We start from the raw sequence: 27938 nt of genomic DNA, 5'->3' as shown, positions 1-27938 counted from the left end.
AACGGGGCACTAGGCAACAGAAGGAAGTGAATAGAGATCTGTTACCACAGATCTGCTCTTTCTCCTCCCTTGGCTCTGCAAATATGTTCCTAGAGATGTGTATAAATCTTCATGAGTTCCTTAAAACTGTCTGTCTTCCCTCTCTGCTCATATAGACAGTTGTGTGCAGATTCATGTTTACAGGGTTACAGACTCAGGCTGCAGTCTGCTGACTCAGTTTCCTCACCTTTAACACCTAGCTCAGATGCAAGAGCACATGTCACCCAGCCTCACATAGCCATTAGTGGACAATCTCATTTTTGGTGGGTAAGAAAACTGGCAGGAGAAGCTAAAAACAATCCTACATTGAAAGGTTAGGGACTGTTTAGTTCTAGAGAGTGAGATTATGAAGCTTGACTCAGCACTTCGAGGAGAGGAAAGTGATCAGGAACAGTCTATAAGGTGGATAGAAAGCTGGCTAGATCATCGGGCTCAATGGGTAGTGATCAATGGTTCCATGTCTAGTTGGCAGCTGGTATCAAGCGGAATGCCCCAAGGGTCGGTCCTGGGGCCAATTTTGTTCAATATCTTCATTAATGATCTGGAGGATGACGTGAATTGCACCTTCAGCAAGTTTGCAGATGACACTAAACTGGGAGGAATGGTAGATATGCTGGAGGATAGGGATAGGATACAGAGGGACCTAGACAAATTAGAGGATTGGTCCAAAAGAAACCTGATGAGGTTCAACAAGGACAAGTGCAGAGTCCTGCACTTAGGATGGAAGAATCCCATGCACTGCTACAGACTAGGGACCGAGTGGCTAGGCAGCAGTTCTGCAGAAAAGGACCTAAGGGTTACAGTGGATGAGAAGCTGGATACGAGTCAACAGTGTGCCCTTGTTGCCAAGAAGGCTAACGGCATTTTGGGCTGTATAAGTAGGAGCATTGCCTGCAGATTGAGGGACGTAATCATTCCCCTCTATTTGGCATTGGTGAGGCCTCATCTGGAGTACTGTGTCCAGTTTTGGGCCCCACACTACAAGAAGGATGTGGAAAAATTGGAAAGAGTCCAGCGGAGGGCAACAAAAATGATTAGGGGGTTGAGCACATGATTTATGAGGAGAGGCTGAGGGAACTGGGATTATTTAGTCTGCAGAAGAGAAGAATGAGGGGGATTTGATATCTGCTTTTAACTACCTGAAAGGGGGTTCCAAAGAGGATGGACCTAGGCTGTTCTCAGTGGTACCAGATGACAGAACAAGGAGTAATGATCTCAAGTTGCAGTGGGGGAGGTCTAGGTTGGATCTTAGGAAACACTATTTCACTAGGAGGGTGGTGAAGCACTGGAATAGGTTACCTAGGGAGGTGGTGGAATCTCCTTCCTTAGAGGTTTTTTAAGGTCAGGCTTGACAAAGCCCTGGCTGGGATGATTTAGTTGGGGATTGGTCCTGCTTTGAGCAGGGTGTTGGACTAGATGACCTCCTGAGGTCACTTCCAACCCTGATATTCTGTGATTCTGTGATCCCGTAACTCTTCAATCAGAAACTGGGATTGCACGGCTCAGGTTTCAGCCTCATGCTGTGAGGTCACTGTCCAGACCCCTCTAATGATGACCAAAATGCTCCAGTAAAATGACTGAAGTCAGGACAAGATACTTTTAATTTTTTTAAAAACACTGTTTATCATAACTCTGAGGCTACCTACATACTGTGTAAATGGAACTAATGCAACTTTTTTCTCTGCTTTACAGTTCATCATTAACAAGCAATTTAAACTAGTTTTGGAATTCTCTGCTATATTCCTTTCTATGTGAAAGGCAAAAAGTTCACTCTGTCCAAAGGACAGTAGGAGGGAGTTGTGCTTAATTGTTTTCTGAGCTTGTATCCACACTCTGCACAGGTGTACAAACAGGAGATGAAGAAAGAAGCCTCATATCACTTACCATATGGCTACACTTACCACACATGAACTAGCCACAATAAGTCTGGAGAAGGTAGGTCCAAGGCCTGGTCCACACTAACCCCCCACTTCGAAGTAAGATACGCAACTTCAGCTACGTTATTACTACGTAGCTCCCCGGTCGACTCCGCGTACTCCTCTCGCGGAGCAGGAGTGTCGACGGCGAGCACTTCCAGGATCGATCCGGGATCGATTTATCGCGTCTAGACAAGACACGATAAATCGATCCCAGAAGATCGATTGCTTACCGCCGGACCCGGAGGTAAGTATAGACGTACCCCAAGTAAGGACAAGGCAATGACCACCTATGTTCTTCATCTCTCTAACCAGCAGTGTTGCATGGTTTGGAGTGGTGCGCACCTTCTCTACGGATAGTCAGTGATAGGTCAGGTATATGGTTGATTTTTTGGGGGGTTTACTAGCTTAGTTTGTCAAATCCCATTGGGCCTTTATCCACTTCCTGCTCATTACATCTATGCATTTCTCATTTTGTCACTTATTGCTTTTATAGCCCATGATGAATACATTCCAACTGGTTTCAGAGGTAGTCTGTATCAGCAAAAACAACGAGGAGTCCTTGTGGAACCTTAGAGACTAACAAATTTATTTGGGCACTCCATGCATCTGATGAAGTGGGTTATAGCCCACGAAAGCTTATGCCCAAATAAATTTGTTAGTCTCTAAGGTGCCACAATTTGTTAGTCTCTAAGGTACGTTCCAACTGGTGACTTTAAAATGCGCAGCCAGACACTGTCCTATAGGAAAGTTAGGTCATGGTATATTTTACCATTGTTGGCAAATGTGAACATAGGAAAGCACATACTAGCACTATTGAAAGTGAAGGTGCCATATAGCCTGGCCCTAATTATATAAACAACAGACTTTGAAGGAATGCATCTGATACATTTTCTAAATGAAGGCTGTGCTACTGCTACTAAAATTGTGCTTTCATATTCTTGATCTGCTGCTACTTGAATAGTGTTCCTTCCTTACCTTCTGCTGGTGGTCCAGCCACATGGTCTGGGGTGGACTCCAAGGACATGTTCACACACATGCTGCTCCTCAGCCAGGAGAAGAGGACATAATTTTCTGTCACATGAAAAAGAATTGCTGGTACAGTACATCACCAAATGCTAGACTCATTTCATGAAGTGGGAGCACTGCAGGGGAATCTGGCAAGGAAGATGTGTTTATGTAATAGAATTGAGTGTTGCAATTGCCATCACTTAGTTCCCTGGCTGCTGTGAGCAAGTGGTGGGAGAGAAACAATCCAACCTGAGATATATTCAGACACCAGGGGCAGCTCTAATTGTGTACAAACGCTTATTAAAATACTATGGAATATTATTGGAGGCTATTATATAGTAGTATTAAGTTCCTTGAGAGACCATATGTAGCAGACTCATTGATGGGGATGGGAACACCCAGGTTCCCACCCTTTTGTCGGAGATACATCTTCCTCTAGTGTCCTCAGTATATGCCAATATCCCTGGGAGAGTCACAACACAAGAATAATTACTGAATTACTTGGCTCTTGTACTTAAAAATTACTTTCCAAGTCCAGCTGTCTGGGGTGTAAGTGTTAGGAGAACAGGATCCTTATGAAGTAACTTTATGAAATGCACTAGTCTTCCATCAAAATGCAGAAAATATAAGTTAGGGTCTAGCACCCTAGTCAAATCTGGCACATAAAATTTAATGTTCCATATGTGCTTTGGACAGATGCCAGGTTTGAAAAGAACTGGTTCAATATTATTTATTAAAAAACAGTATTTTCAGTACAGTATCTTCTCCGTAATGTCGAACTGTTGATCATGTGAGCCGGTCAAGTTATGGGTGAAGTGTCGGGGGGCGGGGGGGAGGTTGTGTGTTTCTTTTATATAATATAAATCTGTGATCAGGGGGTCTTCTAGAAACATTTCTAAAACATGGCATGGCAGACATTCAAGACCCTCTTAAAGCATAAATGAGAGGGGAAATAATCTACTCCTCCTCACTAGAAGCAAAGAAGAAGAAGATGAGATTGAAACTTTAACAGATGTCTAGGAAAATAGGAGAGGGCCATATTCTTGACTTTAATGCAGATGCACCCACCTATGCAAGTTCTGCTTTTCTATTTTGTTTTGGTGTTCATAACTAGGTATTTATAATATATTTCTGTATTATGTGAGCTCCACAATTTTTCTCAGATGTTTTTAGAGTCTTGAATTAGGACAGTTTTAGAACAGAGCGATGCAAACACAAGGAAGTTCTATAAATCTATGCCACTCCTATAAAGCATGCAAAGAGATCCCAGCCTGGCTCTCTCTCCCTCCTCACCACCACAAATGAGGCCCTTTTCTCTTCGAGTTCCCAAGGCAATGTGGTGGTGCTGCTGCTCCTTTGGCAGCGTGGGACTGTCCTTTAAGAATGTTCATAATTAGTTACTTCATTTTGGCATGTTGCCAAAATTTTGCTGACAATACAAATGAAAGACATGGGACAAAGAATAGGCAACTCTTTGGTCCCAGGGCTTTCGCCCTGCTAAATTTCAAAGACCTGCTGCCAAAAATTGAGGCAGTACAGTTTCTTAATAAAAGGTCAGATGAATCTTTTATAGTGAAAAGTGTTAGGCATCCTAAATATAGGGGTTGCTATCAGCACCCACTATAATACATAAAAAGCAAAGATACTAATTAAGATATTTATACTACAGGCAAGAAAAGGAAAAGAGAGAGAGATTATTTCCATTTTTAAAGAGTTGGGATGTGCTCAGCTGCTATGGTGATGGGGCCATGTAAGTACATAGAGAGACTGAAGGAGCCATTAAATCCAAAGCTAATCTAAAAATTTTAATTTCAGTTTGAAGAGGATTTATAGTCTTTCAGTTATCATATCACCTAGTGGGGGATAAATCTGGAACAGTGTACGCATGTCATCTATATATACTGAAGTACTAATCTGTAAATCCCAGTAATTAAAGAAAAAAAAAGAAAATGGTGATAGTATGACAGAGTCTAAAATAAATGGAAGATTTTAAATATAGCGGGGAAAAAACTGAAATGATAATTGGTTCAAACTTGTAGTGCTGGATCAAATCTGTTATCTGATATTATCATAGGTGACAGGCAAGCTGAAGATATATGTACCAAAATGTCAGAAAGAGTGTTGCTCTGTGAATGTGTTACACTGCTACAAAGAAAGTGATCCAATTGACAATTTCAAACAAGTGATGTTCCTGCAGTTGTTTCCTTACTTCGTAGAGGTTTAGAGGCCAGCTTCTGTAATATTGCCAGTCCTGATCACATCAGAAAATTAGAGAGTTTAATTTGGACTTAACCCAAGTCTTCCCCTTTGTAGCGCATCTGTGCCGATAACTAAGTCATTCTTAATATTTTTATATGAATTGAGCCCAAACCTTTCATTTTCATCCTAGAGTTAAAAGTTAACCACATCGATTTACAATCTGTGGAATCACTTAGTGCAATATTCAGATTCATTAAACTGTAGGAAAAATATATTTGAACTTTAACATTTTTATGACTAGGTAACACATGAAATGGTATTTTTAACAGAAAATGTAAACTAATCAATTAAAAGTTTAAAACTATATTAACAAAGCCACTTATAGTTATAATTAGGTTATCACAGTCTAAGATTAATGTTGTTTTAACCTAGTGGTCTTTAACAGTAGTCCATAGAGAACCAGTGGTCTGCAGTGGTCAGCAGAATAAAATATTTTTTATAAGAAAGATCTGATCTTTCTCCTAGGAAGTGGTCTGGAGAATGAAAATCCATGATTTAACCAGTAAGAATTTGGTGGAGGGGATATGGGCATGAAAATAAAAGTAAAGAATACATCCCATAGGAAAGGGATCTGATGCCCTCATATAAAATTACCTGAAGTTCTCACTTTGTTTAGCTACAAGAAACACTCTGCATTTTGAAAAGTAAAGAAAAGGATATCAAATGTTATCAAGGCACTGACATGCAGAAACACTTATGTCAGATATGTTTACTCATATTGCCATATATCTTTAAAAAAATCCAGTACAGCTCTGAGCAGAGTTCCTGAAAAGATCACACCAGGTGAAGGAACACACATTGCATGAAATCACCAATGTGACACACTTCAAGACTATGTGCCTGTAACTACCCATATCTTTGATAAATTGTACAAATTTTGTTTGCCATGTAAATTACATTATCAAGTATTAGGTGAAACATCACATGCTTATTCATACAGGAAAGTAATTTTAACATGGTTCAGTTTTATTTTTAAAACCTAAAACAAGTTAATTAGTAACTATACTTTTTTCCCACCAGACAGTGATTCAGATTTTTTGCCTTTTACAGTTTACAGTTTGTTTTTACTGGCAAGAGAGATGTGCCTTCAAATTAGAAAGGGCATGGTGAGAAGTATCCTCATTTCCTTTTCATCTTAGGAATGCTGAACCCCATTCTTTTCCTGAAAATATCCTATTTTTGTATTTAAGAGCAGAAAACCAGCTGGCAGAATAGACATTATCTTTTTACCTAAGCCAATTTTTCAAAAGGATAATTAAATTCAAATCATATGAGAAGGTGACTGGATGTCTGAAGAAATCAGTAATGGGATACAGAGCCTTTTGTTTCTTGTTCAAATCTGTCCACAGTTGGTAGGAACTTAAGGTATATCTACACTGCAATTTGAAAACTGCGGCTAGCCCGTGCCGGATGACTCAGGCTACCAGAGCTTGGGCTGCAGGGTTGTTTAATTTCGATGTAGACTTCCTGGCTCAGGCTGCAATCCGAACTTTGGGACCCTCCCACCTTGCAGGATCCTATAGCCTGGGCTCCAGCCCAAGTCCAAACATCAACACTGCAATTAAACTGCTCTGCAGCCCAAGCCCTGTGAGCCCCAGTCAGCTGGGGCGAACCGCAGGTTTTTAATTGTAGTGTAGACGTAACCTTATTGGCCCAGGTGAAATAAATCTGTAGACTAAGTCCAGTTCCTATCAAAAACCTTAAAGAATCCCCTATATTTTTTTCATCTTTAGTAATACTTGTGGGTGTTGTCATTCGGGTTTGAACTCAGGCTTAAGCCTATCCCCCTTTCCGTCTACAAACATATCGCCCTAACCCAGGGCTCAGACCCAGTGTCCCAGGAATCCACGGGGTGAAGGGTCCAAGCCTGAGTCAAGCTGGAACCCAGGGTTCAAGCCCTATTGCATTGCAATGTAGATGCAGCCCCACTGGACTTGTGCTCTGGGAATTGACCTAAAATATCCCACAGGCCAACTTTTTTTGTCCTCTGGACAATCAAGTTTCATGGACAATCAAGTTCTCCCACATTAAATCATGAACAAAGGGATAGAGTGGCCACGTTTTGGGAGAGCGCTACGAAGTCTGGGATATGGGTGGTTGGACTCGGCCACATAATACAGTGCAGACCCTGGAGCCCCAGGTTGGGACCCATGGTTCATCAATTCCTAACCTGGGGTTTCAAAATGAGTGTAGAGGCTCAAGCCCTAAGTTAACAAGCCCAAGGTCTGCTAAGTCGAGTTCTACTAATATGGGGCTTAAATTGCAGTGGAGACATACCCTGTGTGTCTAGCACAACTGTAGTAGCCACAACTGTAAAGTGCAACAGAAGCCATGACATTTAAGTGGGGTTTTCAGAGAGAGCTACAAAAAATGTACAGACTAAGTTAACAGGCACTGGCATAATAAATTCTCTATAATAACTGAATTCAAACTAACTTTAAAAAGGTAAAATCAGTACTATTAATATCAGTAAAAAGTTAGGACTGTTGCTGACACATGGGACGGTCAATTTTATGTTTTTTGATAGGAGTTAGCCGAGCAGTTAAACCTAGCACAGGAAGAGAGTTATGTGATCATTCACTCCCTGTTCTTTATAGCGTTCCTGACTCGATAGCCATTAGTTATAATTCTAAATGGCCACAAATGACATCATACAAACAATGTATATCAAGCATCTTGCTTTTACTGCTAAAAATCTATTAACCTTTTAGCTGTACAGTTGGCAATATGCGATGTGCAAGTCCTGCTACATCACAGCAGTTTTAGAACTACCTAATCATTTTCCTCAGCTAAGATTGCTGTGATTTCAGGCCAGTTTGAGCGCCTGCAATCACAGAAGGACTTGTTGAAAGTGATGTAGTCCTTTATTTCCGTTTGTCGTCCCTCAGCCAGGAAATAATACAGGAGGTTTCAGATTGCTCTACAGCCAAAATGCTTCTGAAATAAATGTAGTCAAACTTTACTAATTCTGGGTCACTGAGAACGAAAATGATGCTTAAAATTGTTGATTGGCTCTAGTTTTCGAGATATGCTATTGGGTCAGTATATACGACCCTTGACTTGGGAATGGCGGAGGATAAGTGAGTTATAAAGAGAAGGGATCTCAATTTAAACCAGAAATGACTAAAATACATCTTTGACTGGATCTATGAATAAATCTATGACTGGGTTTGGACAGTACTTGCTTTTTAGGCAAAACAATGAATGATGCAATCTGAAGCTGGTATTGCGTCATACATGATATGAATTGCATCATGTTATTCCTAGAAGTCATGGATGATGCAATCATAACGAAGCTTACATCACTCTGCTGAACAAATTGCCCTATATCAGCTCTAGAAATCATACAGTGTTGTGCTCTCTTATTTGTCAGTGTTTGATTTTGCAAAGGGACACATTTCTGTTTAGCCAAAGTGAGCAGAGATGCCTCGTACTTGTGTGAACAGTGCAGATAACTTCTGCTATGTTTGTGGTGAAGTGACTTTTGCATCACAAAAGCGCAGTATAACCACTATGGTTAAGAAAGCCTATCACCTTTATTTTGGCTGCAAAATTGGAGATCAGGACAAGAGGTGGGCCCCACACATATGCTGCAACACTTGTGCAACAAATCTTCGCCAGTGGTTGAACAGGAAAAGGAAATCTATGCCTTTTGCAGTGCCAATGATTTGGAGAGAGCCAACAGATCATATCAGCAATTGTTACTTCTGCATGGTGCCTCCAGTTGGGAAAGGTGTGTCAAAGAAGAAAAAGTGGACTGTGTATTATCCAAACATTCCATCAGCTATACGCCCAGTACCCCACGGAGAAGGACTGTCGGTTCCTGATGCACCAGAATCATTCTCACTTGAGTCAGACGAGGAAGAGGAAGAGGATGAAACTTCTGGTCCTGAACCATCAATGTCACAGGAGCCACATTTTCTCCTATCCTCCTCTGAACCACACCTCATAACACAAGGTGAATTGAATGACCTTGTCAGGGATTTGGAACTACCCAAGAGTAAGGCAGAGCTGTTGGGCTCCAGACTACAGCAGTGGAATCTCCTGGCAGGTGATGTTAGGGTTTCCATGTTCCGTGACCGTCAAAAGGATCTTGTCCCATTCTTCTTCATGGAAGGTGATCTTGTAGCCTGCAACAACATCGATGGTGTGATGGCAGCCCTCAACATCGTTCACGATCCAGATGAGTGGAGACTGTTCATTGATTCATCGAAGACAAGTCTTAAAGCTGTTTTACTGCATAATGGCAATGTTTTGCCATCAATTCCAGTTGGTCATGCAGTCCATAGGAAGGAAACCTATGACAACATGAAACAACTTTTGAGGTGCATAAACTATGACCAACATCAGTGGCAGCTTTGTGGTGATTTTAAGGTTGTTGCTCTCTTGCTTGGTCTGCAGACTGGATACACAAAGTACTGCTGTTTTCTCTGCAAATGGGATAGTCGTGCAAGAGATTCCCACTACATCAAGAAAGATTGGCCACTCCGACAGTCATTGGAGCCTGGGAGGAAAAATGTTCAGCATCCACCACTTGTTGAATCAAGGAAGATTTTGTTACCACCCTTACACATCAAGCTGGGTCTGATGAAGAACTTTGTCAAGGCCATTGACAAAACACAAGCAGCTTTCAAGTACCTCCATGGAAAATTTCCAAGGTTAAGTGAAGCTAAGATAAAGGAAGGTGTCTTTGTTGGTCCTCAGATTCGTGAACTTCTTTGAGATGATGCATTTGACCATGCACTGCGTGGCAAGGAAAAGACGGCATGGAAAGCCTTCCAGTTAGTGGCAATAAATTTTCTCGGAAACAACAAGGCAGACAACTACAGGTTGTGGGTGGAAAACCTCCTCAAGGCATACAAAAGCCTTGGTTGCAACATGTCACTAAAGATACATTTTTGGCACTCTCATCTAGATTTTTTTCCACCGAACTGCGGAGCAGTGAGCGACGAGCACGGCGAGCGATTTCACCAGGACATTGCAACAATGGAGAAACGCTATCAGGGCAAATGGAGCCCATCAATGCTTGCAGACTATTGCTGGACAGTGACAAGAGATGCTCCATTTAATGAATACAAGAGACAAGCCAAGAAGCGCCGAGTAGACACTGAATAGGACTAAACTATGTACAGAATAGTTTTTTGCCTTTTGTTTCATAATAAATTTTATTTATATAACCCTTTTGCTGATTTTTAAAGTGTTACATAAACAGGACAGGTGAAATATTATCATGTAACGCAACCATAAACACATGAAAAGACTTAGGTTTACAATTTATGATTAAAACTCTACTATCTACACAATATACATAGACATAAATGTAAAAACTTCAATATCTTAGAAACAGTAGCCAATCAGTTGTTTTAATTGTCATATTTGAATTCAGCACATCAAAATACATAATAAATTTTATCTCTGAAGCAGACGACTTCTCAAAAATTGTAGACCAGTGTTACAGACTGAGAGAATCCAAGGGCCAGCATTATTGATTTCAAAAGATCCTGGACATCTTTCATTTTTATACATTTATTAATTCCTTATCTCCCCTCACACCCTATCTACTTGATTTTAACATACCGGTATTTGTTTCCATCTTTCTTTTGTTTACTTGATCTGTGGATTAAGCAAGGAGGCTTTTATCTTTTCCCCCCTTTTGCCTTTATTTTTAATTAGAGGCAGATGCATTCATATAGACAAATGGACAATTTAGGGTAATATGGTGTAGCTAATTTGATACCAGAAGCATACGAGTTGAGATACAGTGAAGAGAGGCATAAATAGTGCTGTTCCTTAGATTAGGATGTAAACTGGAGATATAAGTAATAGCTCTTTATTCATCATAAAATTTCAAAATGGCTCAGAAGTGTATCACTATTGCTGCTGTGTCAGACTTTGTAATGGCATTAAGCCTGTGACTTTTTATTATTATTATTATTTATTATTTTGCCAGAAGATTCTGGCAGCAACTACAATTCTAGAAATAACCTGAATAAGAAAACGGTTGATAATGATGTATAGGTAATAAAGATGCTTGAGCCTTGACCCAAGGCTGATATGGGTAACAAAGTTTTAACTATTTTCTAAATGGGCCCTCACAAATAACTCCCTCCAGTAGAACACCACGAAATAACATGCACATTGTAGCTCTTATCCCACATAGTGTTTTCACATGTTCTAAACTGGTTTTTTTTTCTTTCCCCCCATTTGGCGAAACCCATGTACTTTATGAATTGGTCAGTTTCTGTAGCAGCACTGGGACAATTTGAGACAACAATATAGGGCATAATGTGCATCCCTACTAGCTTCTATGAAATAAGATAACTTTGGGATCTGACACTGCTCACAGGAAAGGTAAAAGTTTTCAGTATTTCATCCAGTTAATGCCAGATGTGCTTTATTCTGTAATAAATAGTGGTGGGTATGCACTTTTTCAGAGATTATAGTGATGATTCTCAGGCTCTCTGCAGGGGCCGCCCAGTCTGTGACCAGTTTTTATTGATCTCTTGTCTGAGAATGTGAGCAGTTGTATGCTCCTGACTAGACTGAGTAGAGAAATCTTTTAGATTAATCTCTCATGTTTGTCAAGGGGCAAAATATTGAAGCATTGTATTCCCAGGAAGCATCTCCAAGTATGGATCAAACTTTACCAACTGTATGAGAATTTTACCAGATACATATTTGCTTCAGAAGATATGCTTGATGTTTCCCTTTCTTTCTTTTCCCTTCTGCTCCCAAGCTTCCCATCTCTCCCTTTCTAAAGCAATTTAAAAAAATTCTGGAACAATATTTCTTTGCTGCTGAGTTCTGAGTACCCTTTATAAATGGGCAATTTTTATAAAGGTTTAGGAGGATGTATTGTTTTGATACAATGAAATGTGGTACTGTCTGACCTAAAAGGAATGTCTGCCTAAACCAAATTGCAACCAAGTAAAAGTCTGTGTAGAATAGACCAATGTTTTGTGTTGTAAATAACTGTTGCTAATTGCATTAAACCGGATTGATGTGAAAATACATTTTCTTGTCACTATTCACAACAAGCTTACTGCTGCCATTAAAGAAAGTATATAGAGGCAGGTCCTTAGGTCATGTAAATTGTAATAGCTCCACTGAAGTGAATAGAATTATGACAGTTTACACCCAACTGAGGATCTACCACATAAACTGTACATCTATCATTTTTTAAATGTCAGGGTGCCGTGTGGACACTTCTTAGAATTCTTGTTTTAAAATATCTATACAGATGCCAAGTCATCACAATGTTCATCTTAATTGCGCTAATATCATTAGTATACTTTAAATCCATTTTTATTTAAAATATCAGCTACAGTTCAGTAATATCGATCTTCCTTAATCAAACAAATGATCTTAAACATATATCTACTTGCTTATACTTCTTGCTTGCTATTACTCAGTCATGGCATCACTCCTAACTACATGATGTAAGGTTAATTGTGGCTCTTGCATCCTATTAATTCATCATATTAAGGTATGTGGTTTGCTGTTACTGCCCCTCATTTGAGAGCAGGATAGGTAATAAAATGGAGACATCATACCTATTATATGTAGCACATTATAACGAATACAGTGAAGTGAGTTGTAAGGGCAGATCATATTATGAAGCCTTTTATGTGCTGCATAGAATAGTGAGGTTTGGTACAAGAAAACCTCTACCAAGAAGTACGTCATGGAGTTGGTGATGTATGTAGGATGCCTTTGTTATATTCCAAAACATAGCAACCAGAAAGCTGTTGTCCTTTCTATGCATTAAGACAGATGCCATTTCTAGGATCATATTTAATAGTGTGACCGGGCCTGCAGTTGAAAGAGTGGAAAATGTGACACAGCTTCCTGAGGCATTTAATAAAAACTTCACCCCCTACTCAAAGACAAGTTTAACTCTCACACAATGATGAGTCTGTTGCAAGAGAGGCACATGTAAGGGACTCTTGGTGCTCTTGATAGCAATATTCTTAGAGACCAGGTTTCTACATAAGTGTGAGGAAAGTTACCACCTTCCATAAAGGGGAAAAAAAGTCTTCAACAAAAAGGTGCCTGATTTTCAGAAGTGCTGAGCACCCAGATATCCCACTGAAGTCAAAGGGAGCTCAGCACCTTTGAAGTTTGCAATAATCTAGCAAAGGGAGCAGCCATCCGGATTGCAAACCTGGAAGCAGAGAGTTTGTTTGTTTGTAGCTTGCTTTAATTCATGGAGTGAGGAAAGAGAAAGCAATGCTGCGTGCAATTAAGCATTAATCCATGTGGAAGGGGACTGCTAGGAAAGATCAGAGAATGATGTAGGAGAGAAGGAGGTGGGCTGTTTTTTCCGTAGTTTACAACATCCAGGAGGGACAAATCTTTCTGCATACACTCATTCTTGAGTAGAGCTACATGTCTGACACCTCTGTGATGCGTTGTGACCAAAGCATACTCAAATGTGTTTGATTTCTTCTATTTATTTATTTTTTTAAAAACAATTTACAAGGATGCTGGGCAAAATAAATGAGTGTCTATACCATGGATATACTTTTTAACCACTCATCTCAAAGGCAGTGTGTCATTACTACAGTAAAACTTAGATTATCTGAACCATGTCTATCAGAAAAAACCCTCATAGAAAATCCAACTTCCAAAGTGCATCATTTATGTTAAAAACTCTCTCTCTTAACTGCATCCCTATTTATCAATATTACTTTCTTGGCCTCCATTCCATTTAGATCATTAGAGTTTCACTTTAGTAAAACTTTATGCTACTTGCATTTCATTATGGCAAACAAGGTGAGATGTAGAAAAACGAGAGAATTCAAAGAAGACAGAAAGTTATACAAAGATTAGAGGAGAATTAGTAGGAGAGACTGAGAAGACTAAATGATTATAGTGTAGAAAAAAGAGAAGTCTCTGAGGAGGTGATCATAGTCTTTAATACCCTCAAGGAAACAATATAAATGAAAGAAAATAATAATTCACAACTTTCAGAAGCTGATAGTGCAAGGAGCAATAGCCTGAAGGTAAGGAAGGGGAAGTTTTGATTTTAGAAATTTTTAAATGTAAGAGCAATTTGGCCATGCAATAGATTGCTTGAGGATATGGTAGAGACATCATTCAAGAAGTGGTTAAATGAGATATTAGTGGAAGTAAAATAATGAATGAGTGGTTCTGCCAAATGCAGACTTAAACTGCATGATCTTAGTGGTTTTAAGAATCCATTAAAGTTTTGTTGCTCATAATCCACTTGGATTTGGGAAAAGCATTTTAGTACTGTAAAACCATTGTGTGTGTAGGGGTAGGTTTAAAATTATTCATTTTCCTGAATCTATTGATATGTTGCTGGTTTGTCTTCCCAAAGGAAATTGAGGGTACCACTTATAAAACTGCCAGCAAATGAAGGCAGAAAATGCTGTGACCATGATCTGGGCTTCCATGGTGGGTATGCAGACTTATAGGTGTGGCAATGAGAACTCCCTCATAAATAGTCAATATCCCCCTTTTTCTACCATGGTAAATTTATGAGAGAAACGTAGCAAAAAGTGACTGGGTTTTATGGTGTTCAGTGAGATATTCCTTCCTTCAAGAAGGATTTTGGGGAAAGGTTAGGTTGTGCATCCCCTGCATTTGCGATCTTGTATAATTATTGAAAACGCATTCATGTGCGAGGTTATTGTTGTTTTCCTGCTGTTTTATAATTTATTTATGGCATAGTGTTGGTTTTAGCAACAAAATGCAAATTTGATTTGCTGTGATTTTTTTGCAGGCTTTAAAGTCAAAATGCATAATGTAGAAGATAATACCATTGCTGGCACTTTTTGGAAGGTCTGTCAGTTGATTTCAGCAATACATAGTTTTGAATGCTGTTGAAGAGAATTGTATGAGTTTTATATTGGCGTAAATTAATTAAATTTAAACCAGCATGCATTTTGTTACTGTTTTGGGTATAATTTAGTCAAGCCACCATATAACCTTGGTACCAATAAAAGAAGAACTCAATATGCTAAGAAAATTTAATATGTAGTTTACCTAATGTGTGTTATGGCAAAGAGAACATACAGTCATTGATGGTTGAACCATCTAGCTCTGTAATCATAAAATTCTTGCTGAACGGGGTTAAATACCTATAACAAAGTAGAGGTTAATGAATCCTGTGTTTGGAGGATATGTGTCTGTTTACTCATAAACAAATAGTTTTATATTATTGGTTATAAAAGGCTTCAGAATTTTAACAAGCCACGATACAATTAGTTTCAGTCCAGATTATAGACAGCTTCACTTAATAAATTCTAGGAAACTAACAGCAATAAAATACATGCAAACTTGTAAATTGTTTTAAGCTAGCAAAAGAGATGTAGTATAATAGCAGTGGTAGGTACTAAAGGAAGTTGTCTTTTTTATTGTTATCTCTTTAGTTTATCTCCCCTTTCCTGTGTAAACTGTTCAGTGTTAATTTTAGTGATAGTGTTATTCAAGTTAAACTACCCTGTACACATAGTTTTAAAGTGTGAATTTCCATGTACCACTAAGGAATGTTTTTCCCAATTTGATGATGCATTATTGTTAAACCGTTTCTATTTCTAGTTTGGGCTATCCAGTAACAAATCTGCTGTGATAGGCAATACAAAGATGGTATAGATGAGAGTATGATGATTATAAATATATATCATAGTTTGAGCACACAATGGGGCTTTTATAAAAGTAAGTGTTGTGTTGTAAAAATATGAGTTAGTGAAAGTTTATCAAAAGTGGGGAAAAAACTATCCCACCTCCTAAGAAAATTCTGTTCTGTTGCTGTTTTGCTTTATGTTGTCGCATGTCATGCATGAATGAAAATGCTGCATTCTCCGGGGAGCAGTAAAGTCTCTGTGTAGGTTGTTTACTTCCTTAATCCCTCCTTCTTTGTGACTCCTGATGTCAGATATAAAATGGAAAGCTTGTAAATATAGTGATTATCATACTGATTATCACCTGCATTAAGGAATGCCCTGACTGGCTATCATAAACCTAGCAGACTCCACATGTTACAGCCACTCTAAGGTTAGATTTTAACCTGACTACTTTATTAGAGATGTGAAGCTCAGTATGAGGCACCCTGAGGCAGCACAGATGGGGACTGCTTGTTTCCTCTTTCACTCTTATTGTGAATAGAAACTAAAAATTGTCCAGCTATACTGAAAGAACAACAACAGACACTTGATATGGTTTTAATCAGGCTGCAACTTTATTGTTAGATGTCTGGGACTACAGTTACAGTGCAAGTAATTCCATGGTCATTTCAGTAGCTACCTGGGGGCTTCCGCCAACCCCCATCTTTTTCCATCCGGGTCTCCCAGCCAACCAATTGCTAGAACCTTACCTTCCCACCACCTCAAATGAGGGTTAAGGTGGGCTATAAGGAAAGGGGGTTGGCTCCCTGCCGTGCCAGGCATAGGAGCCCTGAACCTCCCGCCCATTCCACTCCTTTAACAAACACCTCCTTTTTAAGTTCTTTACCAAGTCATTTCTCTGGTCACTGTAGCCCTTCCCCATGGTGTACCTGCACGGGACATTCGCCCCAAACTTACAGAATGAGCTGCGACATCATAGCCTAGCTCCCTTCCCTACTCGCTGTAACAAAGCCCCCCAGGAAGGTGAAAAAACCCGCTCCACCTAGGCCAGTCTGGTAATGAGGGAAAAATTCCTTCCCAGCCCACCTAGAAAGGAGCGACTAGTGTGATGCTCACAGCAAGCCCTGACCAGACCTGATATTTTGCCACCTCAAGGGGAGGGAGTGTGAGTGCTGCTCTGCCTGGTCTGGGGAAAAGGGGCTTCTCCCATTGGGCTTACCCCTTTTCAACTCCCCAGCCCTTCTGGTCCCTGGGGGTGAGTCAGTATCACCACACTGACCCACTCCCCCTTTTGCAGCAGCTTCTGAGCCCCTCTCCCACCTTCCACTCCTAAAGCACTATTCCCCTTCCCCCGGAAAGCCAGACAATGCCTCTTCCTCCGCCCCTCCCCCCGCCCCCCTCCCCCCTTAAGGTGCAATGGGATCATCCTCCGCACTTTTGTTTGGTTAATTTACTTTGAACTATCCCTGGTATTTGAGACCTGCCTAATATTTCTCACTCTTCTGCAAACCCAATCTGCAAATCTTCAGTATTGTGTTTTGAGCTTTACTATTTTCTGTACTATGAGGGCTTTAAGGTTGAAGTTATTTTTAAATGGGTGTGATCCTTCATAGGGAGTTGCACGTGTTGAGCATATCTCAGGATCAAGCCCACAGTTCTTGAGACAAACAACTTGTTTTGATGGTTTTGTTGCTTGGGGGCTAGGTGGTCAGGGAAGAGACAAACACTGCTGTTGCTCTGTGGTGCTTTCAAACATCTTTAGATCTAAGGTCCATTATAGGAAAATCTGTGGTTGTATAACCTAGCTACCGTCACTTATGTAGCTGTAGGGATAGCAGACCAGCATAAAAGATGAAGCTATAAGAGGGAAAATCAGAAGACAAGATATGTTTAAAGTATTGTTCAAGTGCTTACACATTTTTGTGCATGGGCCAGGGCTTTCAAACTGCATGTGTTATATGAGAATGCCCAATTCTAGAAAATTAAGATGAATTTCCTTAAAGTCTCTCTCCCATACAAGGAAATAAAAATACTGTTAACTGGAATCGTTTGCACTTAACAGATGTAAGAGTGTACTGGTATCCACTTTCCTGTCCAAACAATAGTTTAACACAGATGTTAATGTCTTGTTGCTCTGAGGCCTTTTTTAAGGTCCCTCAGGATAGATCAGTATAACTTCCTATTTCAATTTTATAACTAAAAACCAAGGTTAAAAATGTAATCTGACTACAATACATGATTTTTAGTTCATTTTCATATTCTCTGTGCAGCTTATCACTCCTCTATTTTTCTCATTTTTGCTTTTTCTGTGTCCCAGTCCCATCTAAGCCTTTCCTGATTGTATTGCAGTTCATTGTACGTGCATCACTTTATAGTGGAGGCTTGCAGACTCCTTTTTTCATATGAGCATAGGCTTTGTTAATGACATGCTGGTTTAGGAAACACTGCATGATATCTTTGAACCCTACACTCTTCCTTGACAGCCTGGCTAGCAAATGTCATTGACTATGTGATGTACAAGAAGGAATTCTATTGTAAGTAAATTGTCAAAGTGGCTAACCTTGCCTGCACCCAATTGTCAGGACAATGATTCAGTTTTTCTGTCAACATCAGCTAAGACTAACCTGAGCAGCCTTATATTTCTGCAGTGAGCAGCCCGAGGAGTTGTGCTTTTCAGCTTATCGCATTTTATTAACCTGACCTTACTGTTGTAATAAATTGCATCCACATCAAGTTCTTAAATTGTCAAAAAAATGGCAGATTATATAGGTTCACAAATGTGTATTTTTCCCTCCCCAGTGTACTGCTTAAAAGTGAAGCATTGCCAAAAGCTGTCCTAGAGATACTGATAGTATGTCTAGGCACACTGCCTTAAATGGTTTGGTATGGTAGTTGTTTTAGTTTAGTTGGATCATCTCGCTATTCCAGCTCAAGACCCATCCATCTATTAATATCACTTGGCAAAGTTAATTTGGAAGAAGGCAAGTTAAGGTGTAAAGACTCTTGACAATTGTCTGCAATATTTGCTTGTGCTAAGGTGGAAAGTGGATAGGAAAATAACATTGTTATCATCCTCTATGTCTCTGCTTTCATTGAAAAATAAAATATATGACTGGAGCAATTAACATAAGTAAGAAACAAGGACATTGTGGTTTCCTGATGTTTCTTCTGCTCTTTGAGGAAAGGAACATAGTTACAGTGCCCGACGCTGTGATTAAGACATCAGAGTATTTAAAAATGCTCATGTGATTCTGCCACAAAGGTTTGATCTCATTTTGTTTAAATAGTATCTAATCCTATCTTTTTAATGCACAGTAAATGACAAATGATTTTTAAAAGGCTCAATGACCTATATATCCTGAAGTCTAATAGACAAATAGGGACATGATGCTTTTTAATTAAGAATGTATCTTAAAGCCATATGCCTGGTTGGTTGTTAAAGTTACTATAACCAAAAGTAAATTTGCCAGCTTGGGAAAAAACATACGTTGCACCTTCTTCATTTGAACTTGTGAAATCCGTTGATAATATACTGCTATCTTTTCGGGGATGGGGCAGGGGGAGCCTTTTAGTGCAAGTATCAAAATTGAGCAACTGCATATGGATATATTGAGATAATTGTGTAAACGGAAGACTGCCTGAATGAGTTTCAAAATGTGTTATTTCTTCATTATCTAGCACTTTATAATTAACTGTTCTTTATTTTTATTATTTCAGGAAGCTGCCACTTTTGCCAGAGAGCAAGGCTTTGAGGTGAGTTAACCCACAATTGCACACTAAACAGATCCTAAAGGTTTTTTTCTTGCTGATAATGAAGTTCTTTTGGACAGTGATTGATGTGCTATTATACTCTCCAAGCCTCGCAGTGGTTGCCATGGAAACTTGGCAGTCGTCATGGTTTCTTTGTTCTGCCAGCTCAGTGTTATGACGCACTCTGCTAGGTCTGCACCCAACATCGCCTACAGATGTTATTTATTGAATTTTGAAAAGCCTCTTGGGAAGCCGAGAGGTTGGGCACGGTTTCAAGCTGCCTCTGCAGATATGGGACCTGTCAGTTTGTTCAGTTAAAAAGCTACCTCATTAGCTGCATTACACTCCATAAGGATTCGCTGCTAAAGCAGTGGTGAAGCAAGACTAAATAGTGAAATATAACACCGTTTAAATAACTTAAACCCTGCCACATGCGGATTATCATTATGCAAATGAATTTTAGAAAGGTTGTAAATAAAATGGTTAGGAACTGATTAATGTGAACCCTGCTTCTACAAACAGCCTCTTTTGGAAGGGTGGTTTACGTTTTTGTTTTCACACGCACACAAGTTGGTTTTCCATCTGTGTTCTCCAAAATGTACAATCCTTCACTTAACACTCTCTTTCTTGAAGTAAACACTGTTGATTTTACAGTGGTTTTTCAGAGCTTTTGATTTCAACTTTATCACCTTGATGTATTTATTTGAATGACTAAGCTTTTTTATAGTTTCTCACTGGCTAAATTCAGATACAGTAACTTGATCAGGAGAGTTATCAGCTATAGGACTATGGTGCCATCTTCAAATGTGCAGTTCTTAAACACTATAATTATTGTGACAACAACTGTACTAATTTTACAGATAGTTAAGTGATCCTACTGAAATGTAAATTGCAGCACAGAGCACATGTAAATCCCTTTCAGCACTTTTTAATGGGAATCAGACCCACTTAAAGTAATATGTTCTCAGTGCAAATGTAGAGATAGAGCTTTGACTCTTCAGCTCCCATTTGCATTAGTAAGAGCAGCACAGTTAGGACCCCATCGGTTAATTTGAGAACATGTGACTTTTGTGTGAGTCTGATTATGTGCAAAAGAAGAGGGAAAGATTTTTATCTTTTGTTCCCCAATTTAGTTTTCTTTAAGATCGTTCACTAGCAGGTATATCAATGTTTTGGATATTAAAACTGTGGGCTGTCCCATTTCAATGTATGTGTCATAAATTCTTGCAGTTGCTTTGTAGAAATCTAGACATTTTATCACTGTCAGGTTTCATTTGTATAATCTGTATTGTTAGCATAAAAATACATTTTCCATTTATTCTGTCAATTAAATGAATTTTGCAGATGCTTCCAAGTATCACATGTAGTGTAACAAATTATTGGGACCCAGTAGTAGCTAGACAATAAAAAAAAAAGAGAGGAAGTAGTATATTAAGCCTACCATTATATATTTTTATTGCCACCTTGAGCTAAAGATTTTGAATGTGCCTGGTTTAAATTCAAACCACTTTTGCTGGTGTCCACTAACAACTATAATATTAACCTTTCCATTAGCGTTTGCTTAGAGATTCTAGCATAGTTTTTTTCTGAACATCCTAAATCTGCCACATTTGATTAGAGCACATCGGTAAAGTGCACAATGATTATGATCTTATCTCTTATTGGCCCCATGCTTGGCAATAACTAACATGTCAAGTTTGCTGACAGTTATATATAAAAATTGATAAGTGTCCGCTCTATTGTTTTCCCTTCTGGTTTGAAAAAAAAAATCCCAGCACCAAAAAGGGATATCAAGGGAAGGTAGAATAACCTCCATTAGATGTTTCATAAATAATAAAACATAATGAGAATCAAACTAGAAAAAGCTGAGCCAAGCTGCTGCTATTTGAGAATGTTTTCAGAGCTTGCTTTGGACAGCACAGAGTAATTTGGAAATGTCTGCTGGAGAGTTTTGTACTTGTGAATAAAGCACAGTGTAAACTAACCAGACTTAAAAACAAGTGTAATGTAAAAAGAAATGGATAGACTATCTGTTTGTAAGCATACCAGAATGTGTGGAGAAATAACCATTGTTTAGGCATGAGGAAAGGTCAGTCCTGAGTCAAGTATTATACATGACGTTCTATTTTTTTGTTTCTTTGTAAATTTTGCATAATTTTTTTAAAGAAGAACTCAATTTCTAAAATAGATACAGTGATATGCAGTGAGAAGAGACAGCTTGAAGAGTACCAAAGAGTAAGATAAGAACTGGAGTTGGGCAGAGCAAAAAACAGAATATTTTTCAAGTAGATAATGGACTATTAGAATCATAGAAATGTAGGGCTGAATGGGACCTCAAGAAGGCATCAGGTCCAGCCCCCCGTGCTGTGGCAGGACCAAGTAAACCTAGACCATCCCTGACACTTGCTTGTCCAAACAGTTTTTAAAACCTTCAGTGATGGGGTTTCCACAGCCTCCCTTGGTAGCCTGTTTCAGAGCTTAACTACCTTTGTAGTTAGAAAGTTTTTCGTAATATCCAACCTAATCCCCCTTGCTGCAGATTAAGCCCATTACTTCTTGTCCTACCTTTAGTGGACATGGAGAACAACTGATCACATTATTCTTTATAGTAGCTCTCAACATATTGGAAGACTGTTATCAGGTCCTCCCTCAGTCTTCTTTTCTTAAGACTAAACATGCCAATTTTTTTTAACCTTTCCTCATAGGTCAAGTTTTCTAAACTTTTTGTTATTTTTGTTGCTCTCTCTGGACTCTCTCCAATTTGTCCACATCTTTCCTAAAGTGTGGCACCCAGAGTGGGACACAGTACTCCCAGCTGAGGCCTTATCAGTGCCAAGTAGAGTAGGACAGTTGCTTCCTATGTCTTATATACAACACTCCTGTTAACACCCCTTTCCCCCCCAGAATATTAGCCTTTTTCACAACTGCATCAGATTTTTGACTCAGTTTGTGATCCATTTGTAACCCCCAGATCCTTTTCAGCAGTACTACCCTTTAGCTTCTTATTCCCCATTTTGTAGTTGTGCATTTGATTTTTCCTTCCTAAGTGAAGTGCTTTGCACTTATCATCTCTGAATTTCATCTTGTTCAACGTTCTCAAACTGGGGTCCGCGGGCCCCGCTGATCAACTGCTCCCCCTCTCTCCCAGTACCTCTTGCACATGGTGGAACAGCTGTTCACCAGCACGCAGGAGGTGCTGGAAAGGAGGGTGAGGAGTGGGGGTGGGGCACTCTCGGGGGAGGGGGCAGAAAGAGGCGGGGAAGAGGAGGGGGGAGGGACGGAGCAGGGGTGGGACGAGGTGGGAGTGGGGCCTTGGGGGAAGGAGTGGAGTGGGGGCAGGGCCTGGGGCTGAGCCGGGGGGCTTGCAGGTCTGTGAAAAAAAATTAAAATCAAAATGGGGGTCCTCGGGTTGCTAAAGTTTGAGAACCGCTGATCTGGTTGATTTCAGACCAGTTTTTCGATTTGTCAAGGTTATTTTGAATTATAATCTTGTCCTCCAAAGTGCTTGCAACCCTTCCGGGCTTGGTGTCCTCAGCAAATTTTATAAGCATGCTCTCCATTCTATTATCCAAATCGTTAATGAAAATATTGAATAGCACCAGATCTAGGCCTGACCCCTGAGGGACCCCACTAGATGCACCCTGTCAGTTTGACAGCTAACCACTGATAAATACTCTGGTCTTTCAACCAATTTTGCACCCATCTTATAGTAATTTCTTCTAGACCACATTTCCTTAGTTTGCTTATGAGAATGTCATGTGGGACTCAGTCAAAAGCCTTCCTAAAATCAAGATATATCACATCTACTGCTTCCCGCTTATCCAGTAGGCCAGTAACTCTGTCAAAAAAAGAAATTAGGTTATTTTGGCATAATTTGTTTTTGAGGAAACCATGCTGGCTATTCCTTATAACCCTACTATCCTCCAGGTGCTTGCAAGTTGATTGTTTAATAATTTGTGCCAGTATCTTTCCAGGTATCAAAATTAGGATGGCTGGTCTATAGTTCCCTGTGTCCTCTTTGTTCCACTTTTTTTAAAGATAGGTACTATGTTTGCTCTTCTTCAGTCTTCTAGGACCTCACCCATCCCCCAGGAGAAAGATAGTAGCTAGTGGTTCTGAGATTGCTTCAGCTAGTTCCTTATGTACCTTCTGATGAATTTCATCAGGAGCTGCCGACTTGAATACATCTAATTTATCTAAATATTATTTAACCTATTCTTTCCCTATTTTGGCTTACATTCTTTCCCCCTTGTTGTTAATATTAATTAACCTTTTTAGTGAAGACTGAAGCAAAATAGGCATTAAGCACCGCAGCTTTCTTGATGTCATCAGTTATTAGCTCTCCTTCCCCACTAAGTAGAGGACCCACCCTGTTCTTTGTCTTTCTCTTGCTCCTAATGTATTTAAAAACCTCTTCTTATTGCCTTTTATGTCCCTTGCTAGGCGCAACTCATTTTGTGCCTTAGCCTTTCTGATTTTGTTCCTACATGCTTTCTTCCTACATATTGTTGAGTATTTGATTTAAATGACAGTCTTGCTAAGAACTTAAAATTAAGATACTTTATCTAAAAGTTTCACACGGGTGATTTAGCACTGGAAATTAGTTATAACTAGAGTTTTTCATATCTACTGCATTTTTAGCTGCAAATTATTAAAGCAGCTTTATACTTTTAGGACTTGTATTAGACAAAACGCTTCTTTAAATATATATTCAATTGCATATGTCTGTAAAGATTTTAAAGGACCAGGTTTAAAGAAAGAAAAAACACAATTTAGTCATTTTCAATAAAATTATACTTTTACATGGAAATATCCCGTTGCTTTGTGCCAGAAATAGAGGAAAATCTTTAGCTCTATGATAAAAATCACAAAAATGCTCTAAGAAAGATCACATTTGAAGGACTCTTTGGATGTACTCCAGCTCCAGTTTATCGAGTTAGATGATCTTCTGTCTCACTTGAAGGAAATATCAATGAGTTTTCATCCACCACTGCATTCTAAGGCCACCATTTCCTGCCTTTATCTCCTACCCCACATTCAGCTATATTAATTGTAGGTGGAACTTGACCTCTAATGTATGGCTTCCTCCAGTGGCACATCAATAACTGCTTACTGCATAAATTTTTTGCTACGGGTACGTCTTCACTACCCGCCGTATCGGCGGGTAGCAATCGATTTATCCGGGATCGATATATCGCATCTCGTTAAGACGCGATATATCGATCCCCGAACGCGCTCACCGTCGACTCCGGAACTCCACCAGAGCAAGCGGCGGTAGCGCAGTCGACGGGGAGCCGCGGCCGTCGATCCCACGCCGTGTGGACCCCAGGTAATTCGATCCAAGATACTTCGACTTCAGCTACGCTATTTGCGTAGCTAAAGTTGCGTATCTTGGATCGATTCCCCCCCCAGTGTAGACCAGCCCTAAGCGTACTGCTAAATTAGTAGTGTGTGCTCCCTCTGAAGTCAATGCTTCATCCCCAGCAATGCATTACAAGGTCTGCGTAGCCACAAGTATTTGTCCCAACCTTACTCTCAGGCCTGGTTCTACCATGAAGTAGTATAAGGTACTGCTGCCGAGAAACCTGCCTTGCAATAGATCTGTTTTCAAGTAAGTTAAATGGAGAATTAGAATATTACACCAGGCTTTGTGGGTTAGTCCTGTATAATGGCTGATAGCTTTCTGCTAATTTTATCTAGGGATTTAGGAAGTACCATTTTATCTTCATAGAAAACTTAGGGCTCAGTTCTACTCTTAGAGCTATATGTGAAAAGCATATATAGTAAAATAGGATAATATGTGTGTAACAGGGCAGCCACCTCCTGAGCTCCCCCTTGTGACCTGAGGTCACTCTGCGGGACCCTGCCTCTGTTTCCCCTCTTCGGGGTCTATGAATAATGCCACACAGTCTGTCTCATCCAGCAACAGCCCTTCATTATCACAAAGTTCCAAAAAAACAAATACCCAAACTCTTCTACCCAGCCTAAGCTGGGCACAGTCCTTCTACCATGAGGGACTCCCTTCCTGCTCTCTGAGCATGTGGAGAAGATGCATCACTTGGCCTGCTTTCTTTGCCATTTGAAATGAAAAACAAAGAGATCCACAACTCCCTTCCCTGGGGACCACAGCAGGAGGCTCTCTCACCCTGCAGCTTTGGTCTGTAGTTGCCCCAGTGACTGATCACAAGCCTCTGTTTTCCTTCCCAGAGTCCTGATTTAGTCATGACTTGCTTCAGTTTTTCTACTTGATTAATCAAATTAGTTCTTTCACGGGTGGGCTGGGACCTTTATAAGGGCCATCTCCCCTTTGACAATGTGTATTACTAGTAGCCACATCCACACAAAACTGTTGGTCTCCTAGAATACTGCAGACCTCCAAAAAAATCCCAAACCATTACTTTAGATGTTTTGGACCAAATTCAGCCTTGATGTTTGTGGGCACAACTCCATTAATTTCAATGGATTTAAGCCTGCTTAAGCCAGGTCTGAACTAGTCCCATTATATTTAATGTACATATATTCAGAGATAAAGAATTGGAGGCTTTGTTTGACCAACTGTGGGACGTTTCAACTCTATGTACCTGTTATTCAGCATATCTGACATATGTTTCTGAAGTGCAATATGTTCTCCTTACTTGATTAAGTAAATGAAGCCTGTGAGCCTCCTCAGATGCCTTATTCAATAGGGAGCTGCCTGCCCCTGTGTGATTTTTATATCTCCCTAGCTAAGCCAGAGCCAAATCCAAATGTAAAAGCCAGCATTTGGAGGCATCATGTGGATTTATGACACTCTTTTAGATACTTTGGGACCATAAAGCAATGATATGTTTGCACTCACCCATATATATAAGGGATTCAGAACAGTGCTCTGGATAAGAATTCAAATATAATCCAATGCAAGGTACCAATAAAAGTAGGAAATAATCTTTGCTACAGGTATTTCAAAATAATATGTATGGAATAATTTTGCTGAATAGAAATTACTTATACAAACTTGAGGGAAGGTAGCATCTTACAGGGACTTGAAAGGCATGCCACAGCTGAAACCCTCACTTGTCATTTGTCTTTCAAATGGCTGAACCACGTGACACAAAATACCACAACCGCACTTCAAAATAAAGCAGTGCATAATGGTCAGACTAAGCTAGACTGTGGAGAGGTGAAGGACTTTCCCACATTAAAATTATAACCATCTTCTGTTATAAGGCCCCATTTTAGTTTCCCTCTCATTCCCAATAACTTTGGTGTGGAAGATAAATTTGACCTGAAAATTAACTGATTTATTCTCAAGGGAAAAGATAATGTCCAATTTTATTCAAAGGTTGCAGGAATAGTTACAGGGCACTAAATTACCCTGGTTTGACATTCTGACTTTTGTACAATGTTTTTTTGTTTCTGTGTAACTCAAAGACAGCTTATTACTCCTACGTCTAGCTTCCCATATAGTTAGATCTACTTGAAAACTTGTGCTTTATCTTACTGTCTTTCATTTCCTCCTTTACCTTCATCCTCAACTAATCTTTTTTCCCTTGGGTCCTTCCTCTCTGCTTTCAAGGACACCCTTGTAATCTCTCACCCTGAAGAAATTCTCTCTTGATCACACCATTTTCTCAAACTATAGCCCGTCATTCTCGTTTCCTTTGGCTCTAAAGTCTGAGCAAGTTAGTTTATTCCAAATGTCTTCAAATTCTCTGATTCCTTCATCCTCTTTACTATGAACTCTCTAACGATTGTCACTAGGGACCACCTCCTAGTTAAATCTAATAGCCTCTTTTCTAGTCTTATTTTCCTTGAGCGCTCTGATGCTTTATTCTCTCCTCCTTCATGGCTCTCTTCATGGCCTCTAAAGATTCAGGATTTAGATAAAAACATCTAGTAGCTTGGATATTTGTCTCAACCAATGTAGGCCTGCTATTCTCTGGCCCCAAACATCTCCTATCCACCACTTGCAGTTATCTTCTTAAGGAGAAGTACTATAGCATCTTTACAGGAGAAGAGCAGGCCCAGTTCCTTCTTTGGCATCTTCATGGTTCATCTCATCCTTCTTTTCCTGGAGAATAGTGCAATGTGGCCTTTCTGTCTTCCTCCCTCAACCAGGAGAGATGTGGGACTCCTCCCATTTGCCTTTCTGGTAGGGAAGGTTATCTTCCAATTTCTGTGTTCCCTTCTCCCAGTGTCCCTGCATGTCACCCTGCATCTCTCCTTCCGTCTGGGTAAGCCAACCACCACCTCTTTTCTCTCTCTCCATATTTATCTTTTATACATTATGCGGGCAGGGCAGAAGCAGCTACTGCTTGTCTGGTTGCCTTCTTACTGCCTCATATGCTTTCTGCTCTGGATCATTTTTGGATACTCCAGCAGACAGCAGCTA

General features: G+C 39.8%; 1 protein-coding gene across 2 annotated transcripts in view; it reads left to right on the top strand.

Annotated features, from left to right (window-relative positions):
• LOC113406877 (adenosine kinase) overlaps positions 1-27938 on the top strand; it is a 579784-nt gene that overhangs the window by 477012 nt on the left and 74834 nt on the right. For both annotated transcript variants that reach the window (XM_026653709.1, XM_026653710.1), the window contains exon 8: positions 19535-19570. In XM_026653709.1, coding sequence (XP_026509494.1) covers positions 19535-19570 — 36 coding nt within the window. The remainder of the gene's footprint in view (positions 1-19534; positions 19571-27938) is intronic.

Source organism: Terrapene carolina, unplaced genomic scaffold (assembly GCF_002925995.2).
Source record: "Terrapene carolina triunguis isolate 2854851 unplaced genomic scaffold, T_m_triunguis-2.0 Scaffold147, whole genome shotgun sequence".
In the NCBI taxonomy this organism is placed as follows: domain Eukaryota; kingdom Metazoa; phylum Chordata; order Testudines; family Emydidae; genus Terrapene; species Terrapene triunguis.
Note: the sequence above shows the minus strand (reverse complement) of the source record. Positions and strands in the feature narration are given on the sequence as shown.